The sequence below is a fragment of the Phyllobates terribilis genome, unplaced genomic scaffold (genome assembly GCF_046119375.1).
Source record: "Phyllobates terribilis strain yellow unplaced genomic scaffold, ASM4611937v1 Scaffold_9__5_contigs__length_417890890, whole genome shotgun sequence".
NCBI classification, from domain to species: Eukaryota; Metazoa; Chordata; class Amphibia; order Anura; family Dendrobatidae; genus Phyllobates; species Phyllobates terribilis.
The window spans coordinates 392,291,926-392,314,048 of record NW_027362769.1 but is presented as its reverse complement, the minus strand read 5'-3'; the positions used below and the strand labels follow the sequence as shown (position 1 = coordinate 392,314,048).

The following is a 22,123-nucleotide window of genomic DNA, read 5'->3' as shown; positions in this document are numbered from 1 at the left end:
CAAGAATATAACTACTATAATACTGCTCCTATGTACAAGAATATAACTACTATAATACTGCCCCTATGGACGAGGTATATACTCACTTTGTGGGTTAGTAAGACAATACGCCAGCATCAGGTAGGAGACGGACACCAGGGCTCTGTTGGGGAGACGTGTAGGTGATGAGTGACGGACAGGACACAATATGGCCGCTATAATGACTGACACTGACATTGGGGCGCCTATATACAGTATGTTCCTCACCCTCCTATCTGGCGCAGGGACCTGATATGAGCATATCCCAGAAGTAGCTGCAGGGGAAGGAAAGCCCCCCACACAAAGAAGGTTCCCACTGTGAAGCCTAAGTTGAGGTTTTGCTGTTGGGATGTGCAGGAATCTTGTGGATCGTGGGGTCCGCGTTCTTTCTCCATTGGGGGAGACACCGGCTCTAATTAAAAAATAATAAGGAAGAGATGAATAGAGACATGAGAGGAGAGAGGACAAAGGACGTAACGTAGGCAGAGACACAGGAGACCCCCGACCGCCCCAGATCTGGGGGACACAGAGATAGTCATGATGTTCCATGTGATGCCAAAGACAATAGTGATACATAACAAAGACCAGATAATGGAGGAGCGGATGAGTGACCGGTCCCCATTGGGACTGAGCTCTGCACCCGCAGCCTCATGAGACGCCCCATGTCATGACGTGGGTCGCCTGCGACCGTCACACGTCACAAGACAAGTATTTTGCTTCCCCAAGTAGCTGTCTCACCTCTCATAAAATTACAAGTGAAAGAGGGTGAGCACAGTACAGCCTATGTCATCTCAGTTGCTGCCTATGCAGAGCACAGCTATCAAAATTATGTTATCTTCAGCAGCTGTGCTCTGCAAAAAGCTCACTTCTTCACATTAACAGCTTTATCATCGCAACTGCTGTGCTCTGCATAGGCAGCAACTAAGATAGAAAGCTTGTTTCAAACTAACGACTTTATCACCCCAACTGCTGTGCTGTTCAGCATAGCGCCACCGACCCAGATGCTGGAGCAGTCCCTGGACACTTATCTCATGTAGCTCGATGGTGGTCCAGCAAGCACTCACTTTGCCCCTCCAAAAAATAACGGCAAGTGGGGGGGTGTCAAATTTTTGCACCCCATAGAATTTACCACCCACGGCAAACTCCCCTCACTGAGCGTCACTGCGTTGCGGCAATTCTTACCGCATATTGGAGGAATATGAACACATCACAGACTCACCCACATGTTCACGACTCCGACCCCCGGAGCTTTGGTTACTCCGCGCCTCCGACTGCTCCAGCTCTGGGGACAAAGACAACGATGACATCTGATGTGACGCCAAACAGACAGAGAGAATAGTGCTGCACAATCATAGTGAGATAATAGATGGAACGGGTACAGACCTGAGGGACAGTCCCGATACAGCACCCCCTTATCCATCAAGATGGGACTCAGGGAATTCCACCCAAGAAGACACCCCGAAAATAACAGAGTTTCCACTAGGGCCGAGCTCAGCAGCCACAGGCGGACGACCCGCCCCATGTCTCCGCATGGAAAAGTGATAGGAAAAGTGGCGCGTGCTGCCGAGTGTTCAGCGATGTATCGCCGGCGGTATGTGATCAGTATTCGATGTGCAGCCCGTGTATCGCAGGCGGTATGTGAACAGTGTCAAATGTGCAGGCGGTGTATCGCAGGCGGTATGTGAACGGTGTCCGATGTGCAGGCGGTGTATCGCAGGCGGTATGTGAACGGTGTCCGATGTGCAGGCGGTGTATCGCAGGTGGTATGTGAACGGTGTCCGATGTGCAGGCGGTGTATCGCAGGCGGTATGTGAACGGTGTGCGATGTGCAGGCGGTGTATCGCAGGCGGTATTTGAACGGTGTGCGATGTGCAGGTGGTGTATCGCAGGCGGTATGTGAACGGTGTCCGATGTGCAGGCGGTGTATCGCAGGCGATATGTGATCGGTATCCGATGTGCAGGCGGTGTATTGCAGGCGGTATGTGAACGGTGTCCGATGTGCAGGCGGTGTATTGCAGGCGGTATGTGAACGGTGTCCGATGTGCAGGCGGTGTATTGCAGGCGGTATGTGAACGGTGTCCGATGTGCAGGCGGTGTATTGCAGGCGGTATGTGATCGGTATCCGATGTGCAGGCGGTGTATTGCAGGCGGTATGTGAACGGTGTCCGATGTGCAGGCGGTGTATCGCAGGCGATATGTGATCGGTATCCGATGTGCAGGCGGTGTATCTCAGGCGGTATGTGAACGGTATCCAATGTTCAGGCGGTGTATCTCAGGCGGTATGTGATAAGTATCCGATGTGCAGGTGGTGTATCTCAGGCAGTATGTGATTGGTATCCAATGTTCAGGCGGTGTATCGCAGGTAGTATGTGATCGGTATCCAATGTGCAGGCGGTCTATCGCAGGCAATATGTGATCGGCATCCGATGGGTAGACGGCGTATCGCAGGCGGTATACAATAGTATACAGTTCTTGCTGGTCTATCACAAGGAGCTAGATTCGGTCTGACGAGTGCCGCCGAGGTTGTGCATTGCACGCACACATGTGACATTATATTTACAGGTGACACAGCTGTAATCCGGACCCACAACTGCAAAAAGCCAATCATGGCTGATAGGAGGGAGTAACGGCATGTGTACAATACAGGAGGACCATAAACATACACAAACAGCCGCACAATCACCTCTCTATAGACCCGAGCGGCCCCGTAAACCCGTCCCTGACTTCAGACGAGTCGCTCTTAGCACCCATTTGGACAATCCCTTTTTCCTCCACGGGTTTCTCACGTCTGGATCTCCCATTACTGCAGAGGGAAAGTGAAGTTTCTCTTTGTGCCCCGGGACCAATGGTCATCCATTGCAGTGGATTTTCCCAACATGGTATCCCTTCCCCCCACAAGTCACCTCTACCAGAGCACAGGAAGAAGGGGGTGTCCAAATTTCTGCAAATCACGCATTTCACAGATGTTATATGGGGTGATGTCGGGGGCTTTTACGAATCCTTGGTTTCATGAAATTTCCCCCTTAATGCAGACACCTACGAACATACAAGCTCCCACTGACACAGAGTCTCCCGTTTACAATGGTGTATAAAGTGCTGCAGAGCGGTAGTCGCAACCGAGATGCTGTCCGGTATTGCTCTGGCACTTTACAGACAAGGGGTGTCCCAGTCCTAGTGTGCTGTAGGGTGTGGGGTGCATCACACTCACCTGTAGGCTGCAGCCTCCGCTGCTTCAAATTAATGGGTCTGCTCACATCAGTGTGTTTCCACTTACCATGTGTCCGTGGCCAAAACACGCTAAAATGTCAGTTTTTTGCACGCCGCAAAACGTTTCCCACACGTGGACACTGGTGACACACAGATGACATACGTGTGCCGCATCAGTATCACACGTACCGGAGCCTGGGAATCAGTGGTACAGTTAGCGCTGTTGCCAAGTGCCGGGTGCTGAACGCTGCCCTCATCATTGTCCCTTGCTCGCGCTGTGATGAGCACCAGCAGGGGACAATGTTGAGAATTGTATTCTACCCCTGCTGTCTCCAAGTGTAAAAGTAAGAATAAAATAAAAAAAACATTATACCCACGTGTCCGAAGATTAAATAAGTGTCCCACATTGTAATCCATCTGACCGCACATGCTGAGGAGCAGAGGAGAATGACTCGCTGCATTGTCACTATATACACAGCGTGATTATTGAAAAAATGACCAACTCTGGAATGAACAAGGCAACTGTTAGGTGGATTCATAACTGGCTTAGTGATCGGACCCAAAGAGTGGTCATAAATGGCTTCACATCCAGCTGGATGAATGTCTCAAGTGGGGTACCACAGGGCTCCGTCCTGGGACCTGTATTGTTCAATATCTTTATCAATGATTTAGATGAAGGAATTGAAGGTAAACTGATTAAATTTTCTGATGACACAAAGCTAAGAGGGATAGCTAACACTAGAGAAGAGAGAGAGAGGATTCAAAAAGACCTAAATAAACTGGAGCAGTGGGCAGCAAGCAACAGAATGGTTTATATCAGTGAGAAATGAATAGTCCTACAAAAAAAACAAAAAAAAACAAGATTTGTGAACAGAGAATTCTGGTTTCTCATAGACTTTGCTGGTACTGCAAAACGCAGCTGAAAATTTGCATAAAAATCTGCAGCAAAATATGCTTAAAAACCCAACGTGTGTGAACATAGCCTAAGACAGTCCACGTCTCTACAGGTGCACAATAAGAGTACCCTTGGGCTAGGGTTACAGATAGGGTTAGGGTTAGGATTAGGGATAAGGTTAAGGCAATGGTTAGGATTAGGGCTGGCGTTAGGGTTAGGTTTATGGAAAGTAGCACAAGATTGATCAGGCATCATCAAAAAAAACTTTATTTGTAAGTGGGACACATCCCGTGACTAATGGGATCTCATCGTGCTCAACTCTAAAAAAAGCAAATCTAACTGTCTTCGTTGAGATGAAAAAAAGAGTGGCACTCTAGGATTATGATTAGGGCTAAGGTTAGGACAATTGCCAGGTCTAGGGCTAGCATTAAGACTAGGGTAAGGGTTAGAAATATGGCTAGGGCTAGGGCTATGGTTAGACTAGGGTTAACGTTATGGTTAGGCTCAGGGCTAGGTTAAAAAAAATAGTAATAAACACAAAAATATATAAATAAGTAAAAAAACATAATGTATAACTTTTATTTTTAAAATTATATATTCGATTTCAGAAAAAAATAGAGAAATAAATGGGAAGATATAATGATGTGAGTATTGTCTAATAATACAATGAGTGGTAGAAAGAGCTCAGGGGGGTAAAAAATATTTGCCTTGTCCCAGGAGCTAACAGCACACACTGTGCCACCGCCTCTGCACCTCCTATAGCTGTACCCCTGCTCAATTAAAGGGATATTACATAATAATTAGTCTCTATACCTTGTGCAATACGACAAAAGTATCTGCACCTTCAGCAGTTTCTACAGGGTGACCGCAGAGAGACGCTTTTATACAGTTTCACGGAAATATATTTTTCCTTTCTTTGTAAATGGGAATCAGAAAAGAAACAATGACAAAATTAAAGTAATCGCAGCATAAAAAAAAAAATATCAAAAATATAGAAATCTAAAACGTGCTCAAAAATGAAGTTACCATGAAAATAAAACCTAAAGTGACATTTATAATACAATTAATAAAATAAAAAAAATTATATATATAAAATCCTGAAATATAAACGTGAAATATAAAACATCTATATGATAAAATATCAGATTTATATCTATAAAATAAATAAAAAGCTCTATACAGGGGCAGTCTGGTCAGAATATATTGATGACCTATCTACAGCATAGGACCTCAATATCAAATGTGTGGGGGTCCGACCCCCCGCACCCCGCCGATCAGCTGTGACAAGGATAGGAGCTCGATAGCGGCCACTAGGGCATCTCCATTCAATATGTTTACACCCGGCCGCCGGAGCTCGTCACAGCTGATCGGTGTGGACCCCCTCAAATCTGATATTGCTGACCTCTCATAAGGATTAGTCAGCAATACATTCTGACTGGACAACCCCTTTAAAGGGATATTCTCATCTCTGCTGAGGGCCAAACCAGATTTTCCAAAACTCCCATAGAAATACATGGAAACAGTGTAAGCACGGAATTTAACCCCCAAAAAAAAAGAAAATAAAGTGACATAAATTAAAAAAAATAAAAATAAGAAATTAAAAATATATAAGAATGATCGGCCTTATCAAAACCGTGAAACTGTTTTCGTTGCCCTTAGCAACCAATGAAAGCTGAGATTTCATTTATCAGAGGAACCAATCAGAGCTCAGCTTTCATTTTACCAAAGCAGTGTTAGAAATAAAAGCTGAACACTGATTGGTTTCTATAGGCAACAAAGGTAGTACATTACCGTTAGAAGGTTTTATATTTATACTATATATAAGTTATATAGGCCTAACTTGGTTTCTGTCCTGCACCGGCTGACTTTGTGGTAGGGCCTTCTCTTGGAGTACACGCTCCCAGCTTGCGGGGCCTCCGTGACTCCTGGCTCTGATACGTGTCAGCTCTTGGGTGATCCTGGGACCTGAAGTCTTCCAGGGGTCTCCGGTTGTCTCTACAGGGGGGTCCTGTATACGTGGACCCGGTGTCCAGTATATGTTTTCTGGGGTGAGCTTGTACTGCTCCTCTGCCCCCAAAGCTACTCACTCCTCTAGCCTTCGGCCTCGCTTGAGACCCTCACTAGGCTATACACACTAGCGGCAGCTTGCCGCGCTTCACCGCTCTTATGGCGTCGGCACGCCTTGGGCTCACTAACCTGAGCTCTTACTGGACTGAGCTCCATTCTGTATTCAGACCTGTACTTGCTGAACTCTCCAGAGGAACTGACTGCCTAGCTCCACCTTCCCTATTTATATCCCTATCTGGGCTCCCTCTGGTGGTCTGAGGTGGAAGGTGGAGGTGTGTGAATGCTATGAGGGCCTCTTGTGGAGGAATCCGTCCATGCACCCCTCTAGGATCTGTGGCACGAATGCGCAGCAGGGCGCCACACAACCAATCAGAGCTCAGCCTTCATTTTGACAGAGCTTCCATTTCACCCAATCAGAGCTTCCATGTTGCCCAATCAAAGCTCAGCTTTCGGTTTACCTCAGCAGTGTAAGAAATGACTGAGGCCGTCGTCTCCTTCCCGTCAGTCGGGTGTTTCTCTGCGGAGGGCGGCCATGTTGTATATGTGTGAGCCTTACATGGCGGACTGTGATAGCGGGGGCGATGGATCACAGGATCATTCACAGACAACCACTGTTACAGGCAGTTTAGTGCAGAAGTGACATAACGTAGCACCCGTGGTCAATAGCAAAAAATATATGTCCGGGAGAGGATTAGGAGAAGCCACAGGGAATCGTGGGCCCCAATATAAAATCTCCTATGAGCCCCTGCTATCACAGGTCTATTTATCTTCACATATAGGCCTCTTGGACCTTCTGGCCTCTCTAGGCTCCAGGACCTGTGTATTACTGGAACCTCCGGACCCATTAGGCTCCAGGACCTGTGTATTACTGGAACCCCCGGACCCCCTAGGCTCCAGGACCTGTGTATTACTGGAACCCCCGGACCCCCTAGGCTCCAGGACCTGTGTATTACTGGAACTCCTGGACCCTCTAGGCTCCAGGACCTGTGTATTACTGGAACCCCTGGACCCCCAAGGCTCCAGGACCTGTGTATTACTGGAACTCCCGGACCCCCTAGGCTCCAGGACCTGTGTATTACTGGAACCCCTGGACCCCCAAGGCTCCAGGACCTGTGTATTACTGGAACCCCTGGACCCCCAAGGCTCCAGGACCTGTGTATTACTGGAACCCCCGGACCCCCTAGGCTCCAGGACCTGTGTATTACTGGAACCCCTGGACCCCCAAGGCTCCAGGACCTGTGTATTACTGGAACCCCTGGACCTCCTAGACTCAAGGATCTGTGTATTACTGAAACCCCCAGACCCCCTAGGCTCAAGGACCTGTGTATTACTGGAACCCCTGAACCTCCTAGGCTCAAGGATCTGTGTATTACTGGAACCCCTGGACCTCCTAGGCTCCAGGACCTGTGTATTACTGAAACCCCCAGACCCCCTAGGCTCAAGGACCTGTGTATTACTGGAACCCCTGGACCTTCTAGGCTCAAGGATCTGTGTATTACTGGAACCCCTGGACCTCCTAGGCTCCATGACCTGTGTATTACTGGAACCCCGGGATGTTCTAGGCTCCAAGATCCGAGAATTACTTGTACCCCCGGACCCCCTGGAAATTAGGGTTGTGTTTTCGGTGCCCACCTTCCACGACAACATGTCCACTGTGGTGGTCAAAGAGGTCTATCCCGCGGTTTATCCCTGGATACCAAAGCGCGACCAACTCCCCTGCCGCCATCACATTTCCCGTACTACAGAGAGGATCCTCGCTTCTGACTTCTCTTATTTCTTATTGAAACACGGCTCCAGCGCGAGCGGGGGGAGTTCAGCACCAGAGCAGCGGGTTTCATTGTTACGGATGTCATCGTCATTTGTTACTTCCCTACGAAACAACAACAGGATTCTCGTGGTCTGCTTGTCGGGGGCCGAGGGCTTACAATACACGGTCTAGCTTGTATCTCCAGCACATAAACAGGAAGGGTTTCCCCGAGTCTGAGCACAGCTCTCATATTCTGCACAGTGTGACAGCATTATTTGGCAAGGCATGGCAGCGATATTAATAGAAGTGAATGGCGGAATTATTTATGTTGGTTTATTCTGCACTGCATGGAAAAATTCCTGATTCTCTTTATAACAATAGTATCACTGTCTTCATATATGTATGGCGATATTATTAGATGTATGGCGGTATTATTAGATGTATGGCGGTATTATTAGAAGTATGGTGGTATTATTAGATGTATGGCAGTATAATTATAATTATTATGGTGATGTGGTGATATTATTAGATTTATGACGGTATTATTAGATGTATGGCAGTATTATTAGATGTATGGCAGCATTATTAGATGTATGGCAGCATTATTAGATGTATGGCAGCATTATTAGATGTATGTTAGTATAATTAGATTCATGGTGATGCGGCGGTATTATTAGATGTATGGCGGTATTCTTAGACGTATGGCAGCATTATTAGATGTATATTAGTATAATTAGATTTATGGTGATGTGGCGGTATTATTAGATGTATGGCGGTATTATTATATATATGGTGGTATTATTAGAGTTATTTTAGTATAATTAGATTTATGGTGGTATTATTAGATGTATGGCAGCATTATTAGATGTATGTTAGTACAATTTAGATTCATGGTGATGCGGCGGTATTATTAGATGTATGGCGGTATTATTAGATGTATGGTGGTATTATTAGATGTATGGCAGTATTATTACATATATAGCAGTATAATTATATTTATGGTGATGTGGTGATATTATTAGATTTATGGCGGTATTATTAGATGTACTGCGGTATTATTAGATGTATAGCAGTATTATTAGATATATATTAGTATAATTAGATTTATGGTGATGTGGCGGTATTATTAGATATATGGCGGTATTATTAGATGTATGGCGGTATTATTAGATGTACTGCGGTATTATTAGATGTATAGCAGTATTATTAGATATATATTAGTATAATTAGATTTATGGTGATGTGGCGGTATTATTAGATGTATGGCAGCATTATTAGATGTATGTTAGTATAATTAGATTCATGGTGATGCGGCTTTATTATTAGATATATGGCGGTATTATTAGATGTATGGCGGTATTATTAGATGTATGGCGGTATTATTAGACGTATGGCAGCATTATTAGATGTATGTTAGTACAATTTAGATTCATGGTGATGCGGCGGTATTATTAGATGTATGGCGGTATTATTAGATGTATGGTGGTATTATTAGATGTATGGCAGTATTATTACATATATAGCAGTATAATTATATTTATGGTGATGTGGTGATATTATTAGATTTATGGCGGTATTATTAGATGTACTGCGGTATTATTAGATGTATAGCAGTATTATTAGATATATGTTAGTATAATTAGATTTATGGTGATGTGGCGGTATTATTAGATGTATGGCAGCATTATTAGATGTATGTTAGTATAATTAGATTCATGGTGATGCGGCTTTATTATTAGATATATGGCGGTATTATTAGATGTATGGCGGTATTATTAGATGTATGGCAGCATTATTAGATGTATATTAGTATAATTAGATTTATGGTGATGTGGCGGTATTATTAGATGTATGGCGGTATTATTAGATATATGGTGGTATTATTAGATTTATGCTAGTATAATTAGATTTATGGTGGTATTATTAGATGTATGGCAGCATTATTAGATGTATGGCAGCATTATTAGATGTATGTTAGTATAATTAGATTCATGGTGATGCGGCGGTATTATTAGATGTATGCCTTTATTATTAGATGTATGGCAGTATTATTAGACGTATGGCAGCATTATTAGATGTATGTTAGTATAATTAGATTCATGGTGATGCGGCTTTATTATTAGATGTATGGCGGTATTATTAGATGTATGGCGGTATTATTAGACTATGCAGCATTATTAGATGTATATTAGTATAATTAGATTTATGGTGATGTGGCGGTGTTATTAGATGTATGGCGGTATTATTAGATATATGGTGGTATTATTAGATTTATGTTAGTATAATTAGATTTATAGTGATGTGACGGTATTATTAGATGTATGGCAGTATTATTATATATATATGGTGGTATTATTAGATGTATGTTAGTATAATTAGATTTATGGTGATTTGGCGGTATTATTAGATGTATGGCAGTATTATTAGATAAACATTCACAATAGTCCCAATATGAAATACAGTACTGGACACTTCATTAACAATTAAACAACAAAATAACCTGAGACAAAATAAATGCCTGTCCCAGGATTTGAAGAAATTCCAGCAATATACATTAAAAATATATTTTTATTAAATAAATCCATAAGATAACATACTGATAAAAATGACAGGGAAAATAAACCTCCAAAGAGAGACAGAGAATATCCTATAAAGTACAATATAAAGAACCAAAGACAAAAAGAAGCCAAGAGTATTGATTGCTAAAGTGCAAGTACTATATTATTAGAAGGGTATAATTATCCCACCCAGAAGGCTAGTTGTACAATGGTCTCATATATAGCGTTGCCTAAAGGTAATATACATCAAACCAATCCATAAAGGGTATTTTACCTAAACTAATGTCCCAGGATCCGTGTCTCACCACTCGATGACGTTTCGCCTCTCGCTCCCTCCGGGGGTGGACACACCATGATAATCCCATAACATTTCCCAGTATCACATGATCCCACGACAACCCATGTGACTGTCACTGCTGACATCACAGCCCCATGTCAATGATATATAGCATATTTAAACCTGGATTATGTAAGCACTGTGTGGCAGTATTATGTAGGGACTGTATGGTTTTGTTATTTGCTCACTATACAGTATATTGTATTGTTTAATATGCACTATATAGTATTACTATATATGTACCATGTGGCAGGATTATGTTGGCGGTGTGGATGCAGAGGTGACTAGAGATAATTCAATTACCACATTGAAAATAAATGATTAACCCCTGAAGCATCTCATAGTACCAGCAATATGCACTATTAACATCTTCTCTATGGTATAAGGTCAGATATTCAGGTCCAAAATGTATATAATAGCGTCATTATGTGAACACAGAATCCTAACGAGAAGCTGCAGTCCGAGCGATCAGCGGTGAGAGGAACGTGGAGACCTCCATACCAGACACATAGGACACATAGGACACATAGGACACTTCCACTATATGTTCTCATTGGTAATCTGATTTTTTTATATGACAAAATACATTTAGGTGAAGAAATCCATTTCCCAATATTCAGAAGAAAATTATTGAGCAAGAAAGTAGGTGAGTTTCAAAGTTTTAACATTTCATTACTAAGTGTTCTATGAATACAACCAAAGTAGTCTACCTCAAATGTAATACTGTCATGGTGTAAATTTGGGAAGATTGAAATCAATTCATTTCCCTCGAATACATAATTCTGCTTCAATGTACAAGAATATAACTACTATAATACAGCCCCCTATGTACAAGAATATAACTACTATAATACTGCCCCCTATGCACAAGAATATAACTACTATAATACTGCCCCCTATGTACAAGAATATAACTACTATAACACTGCCCCCTATGTACAAGAATATAACTACTATAATACTGCCCCCTATGTACAAGAATATAACTACTATAATACTGTCCCCTATGTACAAGAATATAGCTACTATAATACTGCTCCTATGTACAAGAATATAACTACTATAATACTGCCCCTATGTACAAGAATATATCTACTATAATACTGCTCCTATGTACAAGAATATAACTACTATAATACTGTCCTCTATGTGTAAGAATATAACTACTATAATACAGCCCCCTATGTACAAGAATATATCTACTATAATACTGCTCCTATGTACAAGAATATAACTAATATAATACTGCTCCCTATGTACAAGAATATATCTACTATAATACTGCCCCTATATACAAGAATATAACTACTATAATACTGCTCCCTATGTACAAGAATATATCTACTACAATACTGCCCCTATGTACAAGAATATAACTAATATAATACTGCCCCTATGTACAAGAATATAACTACTATAATACAGCCCCCTATGTACAAGAATATATCTACTACAATACTGCCCCTATGTACAAGAATATAGCTAATATAATACTGCTCCCTATGTACAAGAATATATCTACTATAATACTGCCCCCTATGTACAAGATTATAACTACTATAATACTGCTCCTATGTACAAGAATATAACTACTATAATACTGCCCCCTATGTACAAGAATATAACTACTATAATACTGCCCCTATGTACAAGAATATAACTACTATAATACTGCTCCCTATGTGCAAGAATATAACTACTATAATACTGCTCCTATGTACAAGAATATAACTACTATAATACTGCCCCTATGTACAAGAATATAACTACTATAATACTGCCCCTATGTACAAGAATATAACTACTGTAATACTGCTCCTATGTACAGGAATATAACTACTATAATACTGCCCCTATGTACAAGAATATAACTACTATAATACTGCTCCCTATGTGCAAGAATATAACTACTATAATACTGCTCCTATGTACAAGAATATAACTACTATAATACTGCCCCTATGTACAAGAACATAACTACTATAATACTGCTCCTATGTACAAGAATATAACTACTATTATACTGCTCCTATGTACAAGAATATAACTACTATAATACTGCCCCTATGTACAAGAATATAACTACTATAATACTGCTCCTATGTACAAGAATATAACTACTATAATAATGCTCCTATGTACAGGAATATAACTACTATAATACTGCCCCCTATGTACAAGAATGTAACTACTATAATACTGCCCCTATGTACAAGAATATAACTACTATAATACTGCTCCTATGTACAAGAATATAACTACTATAATACTGCTCCTATGTACAAGAATATAACTACTATAATACTGCTCCTATGTACAAGAATATAACTACTATAATACTGCCCCCTATGTACAAGAATATAACTACTATAATACTGCCCCTATGTACAAGAATATAACTACTATAATACTGCTCCCTATGTGCAAGAATATAACTACTATAATACTGCTCGTATGTACAAGAATATAACTACTATAATACTGCCCCTATGTACAAGAATATAACTACTATAATACTGCCCCTATGTACAAGAATATAACTACTATAATACTGCCCCCATGTACAAGAATATAACTACTATAATACTGCTCCTATGTACAAGAATATAACTACTATAATACTGCCCCCTATGTACAAGAATATAACTACTATTATACTGCTCCTATGTACAAGAATATAACTACTATAATACTGCCCCCTATGTACAAGAATATAACTACTATAATACTACCCCTATGTACAAGAATATAACTACTATAATACTGCCCCCTATGTGCAAGAATATAACTACTATAATACTGCTCCCTATGTGCAAGAATATAACTACTATAATACTGCTCGTATGTACAAGAATATAACTACTATAATACTGCCCCTATGTACAAGAATATAACTACTATAATACTGCCCCCTATGTACAAGAATATAATTACTATAATACTGCCCCTATGTACAAGAATATAACTACTATAATACTGCCCCCTATGTACAAGAATATAACTACTATATTACTGTCCCCTATATACAAGAATATAACTACTATAATACTGCTCCCTATGTACAAGAATGTAACTACTATAATACTGCCCCCTATGTACAGGAATATACAGTAACTACTATAATACTGCTCCTATGTACAAGAATATAACTACTATAATACTGCCCCTATGTACAAGAATATAACTACTATAATACTGCCCCCTATGTACAAGAATATAACTACTATAATACTGCCCCTATGTACAAGAATATAACTACTATAATACTGCCTTCATGTACAAGAATATAACTACTATAATACTGCCCTTATGTACAAGAATATAACTACTATAATACTGCCCCTATGTACAAGAATATAACTACTATAATACTGCCCTCTATGTACAAGAATATAACTACTATAATACTGCTCCTATGTACAAGAATATAACTAATATAATACTGCTCCTATGTACAAGAATATAACTACTATAATACTGCTCCTATGTACAAGAATATAAGTACTATAATACTGCCCCTATGTACAAGAATATAACTACTATAATACTGCCCCCTATGTGCAAGAATATAACTACTATAATACTGCCCCTATGTACAAGAATATAACTACTATAATACTGCTCCTTATGTACAAGAATGTAACTACTATAATACTGCCCCCTATGTACAAGAATATAACTACTATAATACTGCTCCTATGTAAAAGAATATAACTACTATAATACTGCTCCTATGTACAAGAATATAACTACTATAATACTGCTCCTATGTACAAGAATATAAATACAATAATACTGCCCCCTATGTACAAGAATATAACTACTATAATACTGCCCCCTATGTAGAAGAATATAACTACTATAATACTGCCCCCTATGTACAAGAATATAACTACAATAATACTGCCCCCTATGTACAAGAATATAACTACAATAATACTGCCCCCTATGTAGAAGAATATAACTACTATAATACTGCCCCCTATGTACAAGAATATAACTACTATAATACTGCCCCCTATGTACAAGAATATAACTACTATAATGCTGCCCCTATGTACAAGAATATAACTACTATAATACTGCTCCTATGTACAGGAATATAACTACTATAATACTGCTCCTATGTACAGGAATATAACTACTATAATACTGCTCCTATGTACAGGAATATAACTACTATAATACTGCCCATATATACAAGAATATAACTACTATAATACTGCTCCTATATACAAGAATATAACTACTATAATGCTGCCCCTATGTACAAGAATATAGCTACTATAATACTGCTCCTATGTACAGGAATATAACTACTATAATACTGCTCCTATGTACAGGAATATAACTACTATAATACTGCTCCTATGTACAGGAATATAACTACTATAATACTGCCCATATATACAAGAATATAACTACTATAATACTGCTCCTATATACAAGAATATAACTACTATAATGCTGCCCCTATGTACAAGAATATAACTACTATAATACTGCTCCTATGTACAGGAATATAACTACTATAATACTGCTCCTATGTACAGGAATATAACTACTATAATACTACTCCTATGTAAAGGAATATAACTACTATAATACTGCCCATATATACAAGAATATAACTACTATAATACTGCTCCTATATACAAGAATATAACTACTATAATACTGCTCCTATGTACAAGAATATAACTACTATAATACTGCCCTTATGTACAAGAATATAACTACTATAATACTGCTCCTATGTACAAGAATATAACTACTATAATACTGCCCTTATGTACAAGAATATAACTACTATAATACTGCTCCTATGTACAAGAATATAACTACTATAATACTGCCCTTATGTACAAGAATATAACTACTATAATACTGCCCCCATGTCCAGGAATATAATTACTATAATACTGCCCATATATACAAGAATATAACTACTATAATACTGCTTCTATATACAAGAATATAACTACTATAATACTGCTCCTATGTACAAGAATATAACTACTATAATACTGCCCTTATGTACAAGAATATAACTACTATAATACTGCCCCCTATGTACAAGAATATAACTACTATAATACTGCCCTTATGTACAAGAATATAATTACTATAATACTGCCCATATATACAAGAATATAACTACTATAATACTGCTCCTATATACAAGAATATAACTACTATAATACTGCTCCCATGTACAAGAATATAACTACTATAATACTGCCCTTATGTACAAGAATATAACTACTATAATACTGCTCCTATACACAAGAATATAACTACTATAATGCTGCCCCTATGTACAAGAATATAACTACTATAATACTGCCCCCTATGTACAAGAATATAACTACTATAATACTGCCCATATATACAAGAATATAACTACTATAATACTGCTCCTATATACAAGAATATAACTACTATAATGCTGCCCCTATGTGCAAGAATATAACTACTATAATACTGCTCCTATGTACAGGAATATAACTACTATAATACTGCTCCTATGTACAGGAATATAACTACTATAATACTGCTCCTATGTACAGGAATATAACTACTATAATACTGCTCCTATGTACAGGAATATAACTACTATAATACTGCCCATATATACAAGAATATAACTACTATAATACTGCTCCTATATACAAGAATATAACTACTATAATGCTGCCCCTATGTACAAGATTATAACTACTATAATACTGCTCCTATGTACAGGAATATAACTACTATAATACTGCCCATATATACAAGAATATAACTACTATAATACTGCTCCTATATACAAGAATATAACTACTATAATGCTGCCCCTATGTACAAGAATATAACTACTATAATACTGCTCCTATGTACAGGAATATAACTACTATTATACTGCTCCTATGTACAGGAATATAACTACTATAATACTGCTCCTATGTACAGGAATATAACTACTATAATACTGCCCTTATGTACAAGAATATAACTACTATAATACTGCCCTTATGTACAAGAATATAACTACTATAATACTGCTCCTATGTACAAGAATATAACTACTATAATACTGCCCCCATGTACAGGAATATAATTACTATAATACTGCCCATATATACAAGAATATAACTACTATAATACTGCTCCTATATACAAGAATATAACTACTATAATACTGCTGCTATGTACAAGAATATAACTACTATAATACTGCCCTTATGTACAAGAATATAACTACTATAATACTGCCCCCATGTACAGGAATATAATTACTATAATACTGCCCATATATACAAGAATATAACTACTATAATACTGCTCCTATATACAAGAATATAACTACTATAATGCTGCCCCTATGTACAAGAATATAACTACTATAATACTGCCCCCTATGTACAAGAATATAACTACTATAATACTGCCCATATATACAAGAATATAACTACTATAATACTGCTGCTATATACAAGAATATAACTACTATAATGCTGCCCCTATGTACAAGAATATAACTACTATAATACTGCTCCTATGTACAGGAATATAACTACTATAATACTGCTCCTATGTACAAGAATATAACTACTATAATACTGCTCCTATATACAAGAATATAACTACTATAATACTGCTCCTATGTACAAGAATATAACTACTATAATACTGCTCCTATATACAAGAATATAACTACTATAATGCTGCCCCTATGTACAAGAATATAACTACTATAATACTGCCCCCTATGTACAGGAATATAACTGCTATTATACTGCCTTCTCTGGCCTCTTCTCCTCGTTTCTCGTACAGATGTGTCAGTCGCCCTGGGACTCCTGATGCGAGGTGTTGCAGAGAGTGTGTAGGCCGGGTGGTATCTACTCTCTATTACACAATCCTCACAGTGTGACGGTCTTGTATCAGTAGAAAGCACCTCTCTGCGTCCTCCACATGTGCGGAGAGTACTGAAACCTTTTCTCTCTCTATCCCCAGCAGTTTTACTCCCTTTAATTTTAGATTGTTTCGTTCTCATTTTCTTTTTCATTTTTTGCTGTTTTTAACTTTCTCGTTACTCACGACTCTGATTTTGGGTTCCTCTTTATGAATCCCACAATTTTTTTTTAGGAGTTATAAAAAGTTTAGTAGATGACTAAGTGTTACCGGTAATATTAGGTTTCCCTCTGGGAAAAAAAAAAAATTGCCCTAGTAAACTGCTACTCCTTTTTGCTTTTTACAGCACGGGGCCGATCACTCAGTACAGATGTATACAGCTGCCATTGAGCTCCCCCTAGTGGTGGCTACTATTTTATAATTTATCTGATCAGTAAAAGTTGAGTACCTCTGTATTGATATAATGAGGACTATGGTTTCTTGATTTCCATATATACTTACTGTAACAGTAGAGATAAAAAACACGTAATACACAATGCTATAGCGGATTTTCCAGTAAATGTTTACTTTAATGGATGTCTTTGTGTGGGTATATTGACGACGTCATTTTCTACAAGGTTCATAACCGTGATGGTGGCAGCTGTGGTAGGATCCCATGCCAATGGACATAAGATACCACCCAGCCAAGATGTTCTTATTAACACATTTACTGCCCTAGACCACCAGGGATGTCCCTTTTAGCATTGTTAGCATCACAGATCACCAGGACAGTTCATGTTAATGCTTTTATTGCTCGATCCCACTATCAATATTCCGATTAACACTTTTACTGCCCAGGCCCACCAGGGATGATTTTACTAACACTTTTATTGTCCTAGATCACCGGGATGTTCTTATTAACCCTACTACTCTTCTAGACCACCATGGATGGTCCTATTAATGCCCTTACTGTTATAGTTGACAAGAAAAGTTTCTATAAACATTTTCCTAGACCACCAGGTATGTACCTAATACAATTATTACTGCCGTAGACCACCAGGAGTGTTCCTATTAATGCACTCCCCAATTTTAGTGCCAAAGTCGACCATAAATGTTCATGTTAACACTTTTACTGCCCGAAACATCAAGAGATGTTCTTAATATTTTTACTGCCCCGGACCACATGTAACGTTCCCTTTAACACCTTTAATACCCTAAACTACCAGTAATCTTATATTATACTTTTACTGCCCTAGGCCACCAGGGATATTTCTATTAACACTTTTACTGCCCTAGACCACCAGGGATATTCCTATTAACACTTTTACTGCCCTAGACCACCAGGGATATTCCTATTAACACTTTTACTGCCCTAGACCACCAGGGATATTTCTATTAACACTTTTACTGCCATAGACCACCAGGGATGTTCCTATTAACACTTTTACTGCCCTAGACCACCAGGGATATTCCTATTAACAGTTTTACTGCCCTAGACCACCAGGGATATTCCTATTAACACTTTTACTGCCCTAGACCACCAGGGATATTCCTATTAACACGTTTACTGCCCTAGACCACCAGGGATATTCCTATTAACACTTTTACTGCCCTAGACCACCAGGGATATTCCTATTAACAGTTTTACTGCCCTAGACCTCCAGGGATATTTCTATTAACACTTTTACTGCCATAGACCTCCAGGGATGTTCCTATTAACACTTTTACTGCCATAGACCTCCAGGGATATTTCTATTAACACTTTTACTGCCCTAGACCACCAGGGATATTCCTATTAACACTTTTACTGCCCTAGACCACCAGGGATATTCCTATTAACACTTTTACTGCCCTAGACCACCAGGGATATTTCTATTAACACTTTTACTGCCCTAGACCACCAGGGATATTTCTATTAACACTTTTACTGCCCTAGACCACCAGGGATATTCCTATTAACACTTTTACTGCCCTAGACCACCAGGGATATTCCTATTAACAGTTTTACTGCCCTAGACCACCAGGGATATTCCTATTAACACTTTTACTGCCCTAGACCACCAGGGATATTCCTATTAACACTTTTACTGCCCTAGACCACCAGGGATATTCCTATTAACAGTTTTACTGCCCTAGACCTCCAGGGATATTTCTATTAACACTTTTACTGCCATAGACCTCCAGGGATGTTCCTATTAACACTTTTACTGCCATAGACCTCCAGGGATATTTCTATTAACACTTTTACTGCCCTAGACCACCAGGGATATTCCTATTAACACTTTTACTGCCCTAGACCACCAGGGATATTCCTATTAACACTTTTACTGCCCTAGACCACCAGGGATATTTCTATTAACACTTTTACTGCCCTAGACCACCAGGGATATTGCTATTAACACTTTTACTGCCCTAGACCACCAGGGATATTCCTATTAACACTTTTACTGCCCTAGACCACCAGGGATATTCCTATTAACACTTTTACTGCCCTAGACCACCAGGGATATTTCTATTAACACTTTTACTGCCCTAGACCACCAGGGATATTCCTATTAACACTTTTACTGCCCTAGACCACCAGGGATATTCCTATTGACATTTTTACTGCCCTAGGCCACCAGGGATATTCCTATTAACACTTTTACTGCCCTAGACCACCAGGGATATTCCTATTAACAATTTTACTGCCCTAGACCACCAGGGATATTCCTATTAACACTTTTACTGCCCTAGACCACCAGGGATATTTCTATTAACACTTTTACTGCCATAGACCACCAGGGATATTCCTATTAACACTTTTACTGCCATAGACCACCAGGGATATTCCTATCAACACTGTTACTGCCATAGACCTCCAGGGATGTTCCTATTAACACTTTTACTGCCATAGACCTCCAGGGATGTTCCTATTAACACTTTTACTGCCATAGACCTCCAGGGATGTTCCTATTAACACTTTTACTGCCATAGACCACCAGGGATGTTCTTCTTTACACTTTTATTCCCCTAGACCACTAGTGATGTTCCTGTTAAGACTTATACCACCTTACACTATCAGAGATGTTCCTTTTAGTGTTTTTACTGCCCTAGACCACCAGAGATATTTCTATTAACACTTTTACTGCCCTAGACCACCAGGGATATTTCTATTAACACTTTTACTGCCATAGACCACCAGGGATATTCCTATTAACACTTTTACTGCTCTAGACCACCAGGGATATTCCTATTAACACTTTTACTGCCATAGACCACCAGGGATGTTCCTATTAACACTTTTACTGCCCTAGACCACCAGGGATATTCCTATTAACAGTTTTACTGCCCTAGACCACCAGGGATATTCCTATTAACAGTTTTACTGCCCTAGACCACCAGGGATATTCCTATTAACACTTTTACTGCCCTAGACCACCAGGGATATTTCTATTAACACTTTTACTGCCATAGACCACCAGGGATATTCCTATTAACACTTTTACTGCCCTAGACCACCAGGGATATTCCTATTAACACTTTTACTGCCCTAGACCACCAGGGATATTTCTATTAACACTTTTACTGCCATAGACCACCAGGGATGTTCCTATTAACACTTTTACTGCCCTAGACCACCAGGGATATTCCTATTAACAGTTTTACTGCCCTAGACCACCAGGGATATTCCTATTAACAGTTTTACTGCCCTAGACCACCAGGGATATTCCTATTAACACTTTTACTGCCCTAGACCACCAGGGATATTTCTTTTAACACTTTTACTGCCCTAGACCACCAGGGATATTTCTATTAACACTTTTACTGCCCTAGACCACCAGGGATATTTCTATTAACACTTTTACTGCCCTAGACCACCAGGGATATTCCTATTAACACTTTTACTGCCCTAGACCACCAGGGATATTTCTATTAACACTTTTACTGCCCTAGACCACCAGGGATATTTCTATTAACACTTTTACTGCCATAGACCACCAGGGATATTCCTATTAACACTTTTACTGCCCTAGACCACCAGGGATATTCCTATTAACACTTTTACTGCCCTAGACCACCAGGGATATTTCTATTAACACTTTTACTGCCATAGACCACCAGGGATATTCCTATTAACACTTTTACTGCCCTAGACCACCAGGGATATTTCTATTAACACTTTTACTGCCCTAGACCACCAGGGAGATTCCTATTAACACTTTTACTGCCCTAGACCACCAGGGATATTCCTATTAACACTTTTACTGCCCTAGACCACCAGGGATATTCCTATTAACACTTTTACTGCCCTAGACCACCAGGGATATTTCTATTAACACTTTTACTGCCCTAGACCACCAGGGATATTCCTATTAACACTTTTACTGCCATAGACCACCAGGGATATTCCTATTAACACTTTTACTGCCCTAGAC

General features: G+C 39.5%; 1 protein-coding gene across 1 annotated transcript in view; it reads right to left on the bottom strand.

The window, feature by feature from the left end:
* LOC141162530 (large neutral amino acids transporter small subunit 4-like) overlaps positions 1 to 1,543 on the bottom strand; it is a 134,748-nt gene extending 133,205 nt beyond the window's left edge. Inside the window, exons 1-4 of the mRNA XM_073648727.1 lie at positions 1,402 to 1,543; positions 1,238 to 1,300; positions 247 to 430; positions 87 to 142 (exon numbers count right to left, since the gene is read on the bottom strand). Coding sequence (XP_073504828.1) covers positions 87 to 142; positions 247 to 430; positions 1,238 to 1,300; positions 1,402 to 1,540 — 442 coding nt within the window. The 5' untranslated portion in view covers positions 1,541 to 1,543. The remainder of the gene's footprint in view (positions 1 to 86; positions 143 to 246; positions 431 to 1,237; positions 1,301 to 1,401) is intronic.
* Positions 1,544 to 22,123: the final 20,580 nt, after the last annotated feature.